Below are 11409 nucleotides of genomic sequence, written 5' to 3'. Positions count from 1 at the left end.
AGCTTCAGGTAAGTAAACCTTTAACAATAACATTACAAAGCTGAATTAGGATATATGTCACATTCTCTCATTAACTGATGCTTTCTTTGCTCCATTTTCTGTCTTGTTCTCTGAACAGCAGCTGCAGGGCAACAACCATCTCAGTTCACAGTCAGAGTCGGTGATGAAGTGACTTTGCCTTGTAAAGACGTGACTGATGGTCAGAATAAATGTGACGGAACAACTTGGAGCTTCATCCGTTCAGCGTCAGTGACGCTGTTTGAAGCTGGAAATATTAATTTAACTATACCAGACAGACTGAATGTGACTGTTAACTGTTCTCTGGTCATAAAGAAGGTCAGCATGGAGGATGTTGGTCGTTACACCTGCAGACAGTTAACATCAGGACAAGAAGGACCAAACTCCTCTGTTTATCTGTCTGTTGTTCACTGTGAGTATTTACATGTTTTCTGTTCAAACTATTCTGTTACAACACACTAAAACAGTAGAGTTATTAAGATTACGTAACTTTTTATGTCTCAACTTCTCTATCTTCACCAGTGACTGAACAGAAGATCAATGATTCGGTCGTCTTAAACTGCTCTGTGGTGGATTATGAAATCCCCAGACACACAGTGGAGTGGCTGTATGAAGGAAAAACATCTTCAGATTCAAAAACATCACCACCCGTCTATCGTTCTACTGTGATCCTGACGACTTCCCTTCATCAAAACTCAACATCTCTTAGCTCTATAAAGTGCAACGTCACAAATATCTCAACTAAAGAAGTTCAGCTGTTCACCTTCAGCCACCAGTCAACAGATCAGGACACAGATCAGAATACAGGTCATAAGGCAGATCAGAATACAGGTGAGTGCATAATTAACTTATTTTTAAAAGTTAAAATCTGTGCTTCTTCTTGAACTTCTATAGATTACTGTGTTTTCAATAATGGAACATTAATTTAGGTTGTTCCTGTTGTTGTAACAGAGACTCCACACTAAAAAATAATAGATAACCGATTACATAAAATTGGCAAAAATAACAATATAATAAAGAAAATAGGCCTAAAATGATAATTACAAAACATTAACCTCACCAAAATGGTTCTTTTGACTAATCATAAGCAGTTGATATCATTAGCCGCTTATGAAGGCTAAGATCAGCGACGAAGGCTGACTGAGTGGAGGTTTGAACCGACAACCCACAGCTTACACCTTCACCCCACTAATTGAATCTAATTTCAAAAGCTAAAAATCCCCAAAAGAACTTTTTTTAAGAATCAAACTTCCACATGAACGTGGATGGAAACTTTCTCTTCATCTTTCTAGTTCCCTCAGTTTGAGCACTGATTAACATAAACTCTCTTTCCAGGTTGCACTTGGTGGCATATTGTTGTTCCTGTGGCTTCAGGAGGCGTCTTCATAATCATTCTGGTGTTCATCAAGTGGAAGAAAACTAAAGGTCAGAATATTCACAGATTAATCTTTTAATCATTCTAAGTTTGCATCATTGAGCCATTTTACTGCATAAATATTATCTTACCATAACAGAAGACAATGACGAGCATATACTTAGAACAAAGTGCTTAAAGTTAAGACAAGTTTGTTATGATCCACTGCAGAATAAACTGTTTGAGCAAATCTGAATCTGGTGATTATTAAGGAACAGAACAGATTATTTTTTATTGCACTATGAAGCTGAATTCACCTCCATCATTTTTTCAGGAAGTGAAATCAAGAAGGAAGAAAACACGGTGAGTTTGCAGCAACGCTTTTAGGTTTTGCACTACAAATCATCGTCTCTGTAGAAGATCATAGTGATAGTAAACTTGTTAAAGTTTTGGTCCAAGTTAGTAGTTGTAGGATTGACCAGTTCCAGCTGTGATGTGGACAAGTTTCATATGTTTCTCTAGCAAAGCAACAGGCTGGTTGTGTTTATTATTTCCTTGTTTGCAGCTCGTTCTTCCTGCTTGTTTATTGTTCACAACAAATTGCTGAAGATTTTATAACAAGAATAAAGTTCACAATATTAGCATTAATTAATTCACATATACTGACAATGGAATGAATCAAAAACTTTTACTCACATGTTGCTTTTCCTATATTTTCAGCAGGAACCGATGTTACAGCCTGAAGAAACAGTTTTGGAGCCAGAAACCAGTGAAGCTGTGGTAAAAACAAACACAGTAAACCAGTTCAGATTGGTGTTTATTCTCATTAAACTGAGTTAAAGTAACTCTTGAATCTTATTTACAGATTAGCTTAAACTCAATAAACTGTGAGTCAGACGACAGTTTTCTGCTTACAGGTTGAACCTGAGGGGCCGGTGTACTACGCCTCAGTCTGCTACGTCAGTAAAGCCAAGGGGAAAGCACAGGTGAGTGATTTATTTTAGTATTCATCATTTTAAACATAAATCACAATTTTTAAAAGTGCTGCCTAATTAATTTACATCATGGCATAAAAATGTTTGGAACAACCCTTTAATGACAGATTGTTCCTAAACCAGCCACCTTACAGGTGTGTGTCATTACTGGGTATTTGCATTGGGACAGTGTACATATAATAGGTGAAGCAATGAAATGTGAGGACGCAGCTTGTTGCTTGACGTTTGCCTTGAAAATCCGGTTCATTTCATGAGGTGTGAACACACAACAAGACTCTGATGAGGATCAAACAAGTAAACTCTGGTCCGGTTCGATTAAAGTCAACTCTTGAATGCATATGTGGTTGCAGCCAGACTGGAGATCACTGCAAAAGCAGGAAGTTGACTGCAGCACAGGGAATTCTGGGTAAATACAACAAAAACAAAAGTGAGAGTCTACTGCTAGCGAAAGAAATGACTTGTGTTCTTTTACCAAAGACAAAAGAGAAATCCTTCAACCGCTAAAATCTGATGCCACTCCATTTCTGTTTCCATTACATGAAGCAGGAAGTTGAGCTGACTGCCTTCTTCAGACGTATTTGTGTTTCCCTCAGTGGTTCTTGATGCAGCGCCACCACAGGCGAGGAGGGGAACAGGTTTTTCAACTAGTTTGGATCGTTTGACACAGTGCAGTGTGAAAACATACCACACCAACTGAAAATGTAATAAATGTTATAATTGTGGTCCCCAATCAAACTGAGTCTAGTGGACTATCAGGTGTGAAAACACCTTAATTACTCTACCTGCTGATTATTTGCTTGTTTTGAACACTTTTAAAGACAGTACAGGGACTAAGTGGATCATTTTGTTAGTAAAATCTTTGCAATATTTAGTGATCAGGAATACTGTCTAACTGCAATATTTGTTTTACGTCAGTTCTAAACACTGAAATCAAAACAGTAAGGGACAGTGGGTTCATAGTGTGAAGTATTTTAATAATCTTGCCCTGGTTGGCCCTTTGGCTAAATGTTGTGTTTTCTTGTCTGTTTTTTAGGTTCATTCATCCGTGGACAACTCTTCTCCTGAAGATCCCGGTGCTCAAGAAGCCATGTATGCCGTAGTCAAAAAAACAGAAACGGCTGATGTCACTGAGTGAAACTGTTTTAAAAAAATATTGGTTTTGGTTTTCAAAAAAAGTTTGCTTTAAGCTAATTTTAGCTAAAGAATTAAACCAGAGCTAGTATCAGCATTTTACTAGCCTGGTCATTGCTTTGCAGTACAATTCTACCTGATTCTCATCTCCCTTCACTGTTCAGTCTGGGATTTCTCCCATTGAAGTGGATTCCTCAATGGGAATCCACTGGCCTGGTACAACTTTTACCAGGCCAATCAGTGAACAGAAGGAAAAGTTAGGACCGTTGATGTCGCTTTTCTGCACTGTTTTATAATTGTTAGCAGTGGCAGGAACTTAACGAAGCCGTTCAGTCTGTGTTTTCCATGCTTCCAAATACTGAAGTGACAATAACACACATCATTAAACGCAATCTGTTTTTTCCAAATTATCCAGTTTGCTTTTCCACAAAAGCAAACATTTTTGCGTCATTATAAACATTTCATCCAATAAACGTTTTATTCTGAGTTATGTGGAGGATCACAGAGAGTTTAACCACAGAATTATTATTTATCCTAGTATCTCTGCAGAAACTAAGAACCGTTTGTAGAGCCTGAGATGGACTGGCGGCCTGTCCAGGGTGACCCCGCCTCTCACCCAAAATGTTTCGTTGGAGATGGGCAGCAGCACCCCTCCTGACACCACTAGGACAAGGGTATAAGAAAATGGATGGATGGATGGATGGATGGATATTTTTCTATAAAAACCCTGGAGCTTTGAGCATTAAGTTTAAGTCATGGTACTTTGCAGATCTTCATTATTTCTTCCTATTTATAGATTCTCAGCCATCCAGGATATTCCTCCCAATAATGAAATGGGATTTCCTCCCTTGGACATGTCCAAAAGTCACTAGCTCAAAATATTAATTTTGTTAATATGATGATGATGATGGTGTTTTATTTATTTGTTGTTTTTCTTTTTTGGTCTTAAATTAGAAAGATCAAAGTGAAACTAACTCGGGACTTTCAGACCTGGTTCTCAAAGTGTGATTGGTTGTTGGACTTAATGAGCCCGCCCCCACAGATTCTGATCAAAATGTCTCTCTTGCTCAGAGCTGAAACCCAGGAAGAGCTAGTTGCTGCTCTCAAGTAGAAAGAGTTAATCTAATGCTTGTAATCTTTTCCATCCTGAAATAAATGAAACATTTGTTGGATTGAGTTGGTGACCTATGTCTGTCCATCTAAAGGAACATTTTGTACTTTTTTCTCAGCAAGTGGTTTGCATGCGTAAGCTGAGCTATGAAGCATAATTGCTTAAACCACAGCTAAGCAAGACCAGTGCTGATAACGCAGCTCAAACATTCATGTAGCATAAACAGAAGAAACCACTTTTCCAACCACACACCTACATCCGCTCACACAAACTTTAATTAAATCTCCCTTAAATTCATGCACAAGGCCAGACAACTCAAAATATTTGATTAATCCAAGCAGGTTGCAAATCTGCAATTTCATTGTTTCTATAATTACCTTTTTAAACTTAAAATGATCAAAGCATAGGAAACTATTGAGACAGCAGAGTCACCACTTGAGAAGAGGAAGTGACCGCTCTCGCAACTCGAGGCCCATCTCCTCTCAGACTCACTGTTCAGTGAACATGACAAGAGATACAGAACAATGGCTGAACAGTGGTGTATAGATAATAATAATAATGTGCAACATAACAGAAGAACAAATTATATACACTTCAATACGAGTGGGAATGTGAGACAAGCAAATATAAAGTTAATCTCACTGGTGCACTTCATGGTTTAGACTTCTTAGTAAACAAGATTTCAGATATTACAGACTTCAAAAGCAGAGAGTTAAGTGTGAAAACATTTTTCATCATTAAATAAAAGCAAACATTTATTGAAAGTCTAATGCAGCAAAGGACGGAGCAAATATAAAGGAATAGACATCATAATGAGGAAGTAAGAGCTGAGTAACCACAGAAAGCATCATGTTTACAGAAAGCCACTTTTCAGATCCATCTGTAGATATCAAACAGGAAACTGTTACCTTCTGACTGACTCATAACCCTGTAAGTTCTGCACATACGATTACTTTATTCTAGCTGTTAATAAACGAATGTACAAAGTTTTTAAAACATATGGTGACGCCCACATGTCTGTGGTGGAAAGTTAGAGACGACGTGACGGGAAAAGGTTTGAGCTGAATGTGAGAGAAGATTAACCCGACTTTAAGCCCATCTGCAGGCAAACAATTAGATTTTACTCCATTTTCAATCTGGTTGGAGATTTGGTTGCTAAGCAGAGAGTCATCAGCACCCAGATCTCACAGGTAAAGATTTAGAAATAAAGGTTTTATACAAAATTAATATCTTATTAACCCTTAAATGAACAGGTGTATTTACATATGGATCACTTGTAGTTGATTTGTAACTGCTGGACAACAATGATTATATTGTATAACAACATTTTAATGGGACCATTGCTCAAATCCTGTTTTCCTCCAACTGCGGATAAGGAAGAAAAATAAAATATACTGTGAAACTTAACAGCTTTAAAATTTTAAAAAATAATAGAAATTCCAAAGTTATAACTTTTATAGGACACTGAACAAATGCACAGAGTGTAAATAAGATATTTAGCATTTTATAATTGTACATCTTTGAATTAGAAGCTGTTGAAATGTAAGGACAGCCCCACCTGGTGGTGGCGAATAATAATTACATACTATGAAATTCAAAGAAACGAATTAAGAAATTACTCGAAAATTTCAGGAATTCATGAAAAATTTCAGCGTTTTCATCCATTTTCAGGGTTTTCTTGGGCAAAATTAATGCACACTGAGAGTAAACAAAGCTTATTTAATATTAAAATTGTTCATCATTGAATCGGGAGGTGTTAAAATTTAAGGATGACACCCCATCTGGTGGTGGAGTATAATAATTACATTGTATGAAATTAAAAAAAAATATTACATAAGCTCTAAAAAATTAAATATTGTAAATTTCAAAAATCATAGAAAGTTTTTGAAGCATTTTAAAAGATGTTCAGGTACAAATTCAAACAAAGCACCATGAGGGTAACTTACTATTTTAAAATTGTACACTTAGAAATTAAAAGCTGCTAAAATGCTTTAAGAATTACAGCCCCATCTGGTGGTCAAGAATAATAGTTACACTGTAAAAAATAAATGAGGTGCAAATTCTGATTTGTTCCAAGAAGGAAGAAGATGTTAAAACATATGTACTCAAAATTTTACAAACTGTGAGAAGAAACTTATAGAAACGACAAAGTTCTAAAAATAAATTATGATATTGGACATATATTTATAATGCACATTGAGAGTAAATAATTCATAATATTTTTAAATTCTACCTGTATAAATGTGTTTTAAGGGGAAACCGTGCAAAAAGTATCTTATTTTAATAAGTTTGTGCTCTTATGGGCATAGATCTTATTTATTGTAGACTGTTATTTAACTGGATTACTATTTTATCAAACTGGAACCATTAAACAACCTAAAGCTTAAACTACTTCTTTCCGAGCTGAATCTTATGAAAAAGCTTTCTGCAGCCATCAGCTGAATATTTGATGGCTGCAAAAGAAGAAGTCCTGATTTATGTTTGTTGATTTCCTGCTAAGCCAGTGGAGTAAAGCCAGTTTTATTCTGCAGCTTGGAAAATGTCTTCAGAGAGAATTTCTGATGAGATTCTTATGTTGCGAAGCTCATCAGACGTGAAGACAACAGAATAAAATGAAAATGATTATTTGTTATACAGAACAAAACTTTGTAAAAAACAATATAATAATTCAGAAAGATGAAACTCATGGGGAAATGGCACAATGTGCCTGTTTATGTAGCATAAACCAGGCTAACGAGGCGGCGACTGAAGGCGGCAACACGGAGCAGATCTCAGGCTGAGCAGTGGGTGGCACTGTGACTAATCTATGATTGATCACAATAGGAAACGGAAACAAGAACACCTCTGCACTTAAAACTAAAAATAATATTTCATTTATCCTTCCGGCTGTGAACAGGTAGAATAAAAAGTAGCTTTTCAGTTTCATAGAAATTTGAAACCTTCTGAGGGACAAAACTTAAAACAGAGAGAAAAATGTTGGTGTGTTTGTTAGTTTATGTAAAGCTTCTTAATGAACACAGACTAAAAGCAAATATTTTGTAGAATTTACTTTATCTCATATTTCAATGACGTTAAAGACTTTTTTGTCTTGCAGATTTTTGTAACCACACTAATAACATTTTATTTCCTGTTTTATTTGTAGACAGGGGAAAACCTGCAGCTGCTGCTGGTACTGAGATTCGAAACTAACACTTTGTTAACCACCTCTGCATCTAGCAGTTGACTAAACGCCTCTAATGCAGCTGGACATTAAACTGATGAAAATAAAACAAAAAGACAAAAAGCAACAAAACATACCCTAAAAACTACTAGATAAATAATTACAGTGAAAATGTCAGACTTTGTTTCAAAACATGACATAAATGTTCATTAACGTGTCAGAGGTGAGTGTGAAGCACAAAGTGTGAACTGTGAGGAAGTGACGCCTCACCAACCACACGGCATGTTTCTGTCTTCCTGATGAAGCCATTTTAACATCTGACCACGACTAGAGCAGAAAACAATGATTCGATTCGGGTCGATTATTGGACCTTTATTGATGATTCTGTTTCATTTTCCAGGTATGAATCATTTTAATTGGCTACAGTATTCCTGTCTGATGTGTTTTGACTCTTGGAAGTTTTTATTCTGGATATTTTTCAGCACCAGAGGGGCGACCTTCATCCTTCTTCACCGTCCAAGCAGGTGACAAAATAACTTTGCCTTGTGAAAATCTGAGAAAAGATCAGAAAACCTGTGACAGGACGACGTGGACGTACAGAAACTTTATGCAGGAAGGAACCATTTTCGAAAATGGGCAGATAAACAAAGATGCAACAACTAAATCCGGCAGACTGAGTTTATCAGCGAACTGCTCTCTGGTTATAAAGACGATCACACTTCAGGATGCTGGGCTTTACAGCTGCAAACAAAACAGGCCAGCAAGTCACGATTCACAAGACTCTCTGGTTGATGTGTCTGTCATTAGAGGTGAGTGTTTTCATGTAAAATATGCTGGTAACATCAACATAGATAGCAATAATAACAAGGACATATTCTCTTTTTTCCTCTCTATTGTGACTCTTTTTCAGTGAGTGAAAAGGAGTTTAATGGTGACTTTAGCTTGCACTGCTCTTTACAGGAACATAACTACTGCACTCACACAGTGGAGTGGGTGTATGACCAGAAAATGCCCTCCGGTGTGGAGGTGTTATCATATTCCTGCTCGGCCACTGTGACATTTACAGCATCTTTCTTCAGTCAAAAGTCAAACATTTATGAGTTACTGAAATGCAAAGTAACAACTAAAACCACAGGAGAGGCTCAGCTGTTCCGCTTCAGGCCTCAGTCTGATGAGGAGGAAGATGGAGAAAAAGATGCAACAACAACAAACACACCAACTTTACTGACCACAAGAAAACCAACAGTCGCTATAGCAACAACATCCGTCAGCAGGAAATGGACGAGTCTCAGTGGCAATGCAACAGACAACAGGAAGTATTCAAAGCAACAAGGTGACAGTTGATACATCGTCTATAAATGTATGTGTTCATCCTGTTCTGATGGGACCTTTTATATTATTTCAGATTTCATCTATTTTTTAAGATGCATCATTGTGAGTGTGGGTTTGGCAGCTCTCCTAATATTGGTTGTTGCAGTCAACATGTGGGCTAAAACTAAAGGTAAGAAAATTAACGTGTTACGTTTTTATACTTCCAGCCATCCAATGTCTTTTTTATTTTAATAAAATCCATCTGTTATGAGTCTACAGTCATTAAAAATACAACAATGTCGTAAACGTGTCCTGCATATTGCAAAAGCAAAATTTTGTTCTAAAATAATGTATTTCGTGGCTGTAGCTGGTGTGGCGGTAGATCAGATCAGACCCCTGATATACAACTGAGTTTGGTTATTTCTGATAACATATGATATATGCCTCTAAGTTTGATTTTTATGCTGGAAACTGAACATTATTCTCTTTTCTGATTATATTTCAGAATTCAGAACACAGCTGGAAGAAGTGAATTATGCAATTAATAGTAATTTATTTATAGAAGATGCTGCCTAGTTTGTGTTGAAATAGTAATAAAGTAGGAGGTACACCTAGGTAACACTAACTCAAATCATGCTGTTTTGTTTCAAAGGAACCAAACAAAGAAGATGAAGACAATAAAGAGCCCAAACTCAACCTCATCACAACTCCCCGTAGGATTTGGACCGACTGCTGAAGCTCCTCTGACCGTGAAGGAAGCCAGCAGTGAAAAACACTGAATTCAGACGAGCGCTTCCACCGCCGGTTGGATTCTCACTGGGAATGTGGAGTTAAACCCAAACGCCTAATGCTGCATCTTAATATAATTGTGCAACAACAACTGTGGGGCCCTACTATGTCTCATGATTGTTGACCCCAAATCAATAAACGGCACTGTGATGCCAGGAGCTCCACCTCAACCAATTCAATACAAAACACTTTATTAATCCCAAAGGGAAATTAAGTGTTGGTGTTACTCATTAATTTAAAATTTTCAAGGAGTTTTGAAGATGGTGACGGCAGGAAAGATCTCCTACCTTCATCTATGAGCCTCTAACTGAACCGAGCCCAGGAATGGTCTGGTACGGATCGGATGTATGGCTGCAGCCGACCCAGCAACAATGAAATACTGAATCGCACCGATCTGAACACTCTGGTCGTCCCCACTCAGCTCCTTCAGACTAGCGGCAGCAGCATTTAGCAAACACTTGGTGGAACTGTGCATGTGAGGAGCTCATCATACAGACTAGTTATCCATCCAACGCTCCTGTCGGATGTAAAACGGCATTAAAGAAAGACACTGCAGTGACAACATGCTGAAGAGTGTTGGGAAGAGTTGGAACTTCTTAAAGACACAGAGGCCCAATTTCAAAGTGTCAAATTGGGAAGTCAAATTTATTTTCAGTTATGTTTGATGATGTATATAGCATTTTTATAAAAGCTGAAGGTAACGTAGTTATTGATTGTGCAATAAATGGCACCATGTGCCTGGAAAATAAATAATACTGCCCCTTTTACCTTCACTACTATCTGCCAAGTAAATGATCAGTGGTTTCCAGAAGCAACCCTGTGCATGCTGTCTGGAAAACAGGCATATTTAACAGTGTGGTCTGGACACACTGAAAGTGAGAAATGACAGCTGATTGTTTCCACCACAGTGGAGGATGATAGAGCTTAAATTAAAACTGAAGAATCCACCAGATCTGATGTTTACTTCTGTTCCCATCGTTTCAGAAACGGAGATGCTGACAGAAACTAACACACAGCTCACCACAAATGAACAGGAAGGTTATATTCTATGACATCAAACTGCCTAACAACACTATTTATTAAAACACCCACATGTCAAATACCTGATATGATGTTTTTGTTCAAAGAAGCCAATGACCCAAGAATGAACTGTCCTCAGTTTTACCTTATCAAAAAATGATTTATGTATCTATGTTGCTGTGTTGTACCTTAATGTCAGTAATAATTATAGAAAAGATTGTTTTTCTACGTTTGTCTTTGTGACAAGAATAAAATCTTGTTTTTGTGAAAAGATCACAATGATCAAGGAGTCGACATCCCACAGTGTGATATTGTTGTTTAAGCAACAAAATAAACAATTCATTCAATTTTACTAAAAAAAAATGAATATGAACAAAATTAAAGAAAGCAGTATTGTTGAAAAAGGAATATTTCTTTCCTGAATCAGCAGAGGGCGCTGTAGCACTTCAGAGTGGACATATCTGATCTCTTTTTATATAACTCTAAATACACCAAGAATACTTCAGATAAACTTTCAGAG

At 37.1% G+C, this 11409-nt stretch overlaps 2 protein-coding genes across 2 annotated transcripts in view; both read left to right on the top strand.

Annotated features, from left to right (window-relative positions):
- LOC103146741 (uncharacterized) overlaps window positions 1-4025 on the top strand; it is a 27327-nt gene extending 23302 nt beyond the window's left edge. The window contains exons 2-8 of the mRNA XM_016677846.1: window positions 119-430; window positions 541-849; window positions 1354-1443; window positions 1707-1735; window positions 2093-2152; window positions 2290-2358; window positions 3401-4025. Coding sequence (XP_016533332.1) covers window positions 119-430; window positions 541-849; window positions 1354-1443; window positions 1707-1735; window positions 2093-2152; window positions 2290-2358; window positions 3401-3502 — 971 coding nt within the window. The 3' untranslated portion in view covers window positions 3503-4025. The remainder of the gene's footprint in view (window positions 1-118; window positions 431-540; window positions 850-1353; window positions 1444-1706; window positions 1736-2092; window positions 2153-2289; window positions 2359-3400) is intronic.
- Window positions 4026-8067: 4042 nt separating this feature from the next.
- Window positions 8068-11053, top strand: LOC107837695 (uncharacterized). The gene is made up of 6 exons (XM_016677866.1): window positions 8068-8169; window positions 8252-8578; window positions 8680-9102; window positions 9175-9270; window positions 9586-9608; window positions 9733-11053. The coding sequence occupies exons 1-6, from the start codon at window positions 8112-8114 to the stop codon at window positions 9814-9816; spliced, it is 1011 nt and encodes a 336-aa protein (XP_016533352.1). The 5' UTR covers window positions 8068-8111; the 3' UTR covers window positions 9817-11053.
- The last annotated feature ends 356 nt before the right edge of the window (window positions 11054-11409 follow it).

Source organism: Poecilia formosa, unplaced genomic scaffold, assembly GCF_000485575.1.
Source record: "Poecilia formosa unplaced genomic scaffold, Poecilia_formosa-5.1.2 Scaffold168, whole genome shotgun sequence".
Taxonomy (NCBI): domain Eukaryota; kingdom Metazoa; phylum Chordata; class Actinopteri; order Cyprinodontiformes; family Poeciliidae; genus Poecilia; species Poecilia formosa.
Note: the sequence above shows the minus strand (reverse complement) of the source record. Positions and strands in the feature narration are given on the sequence as shown.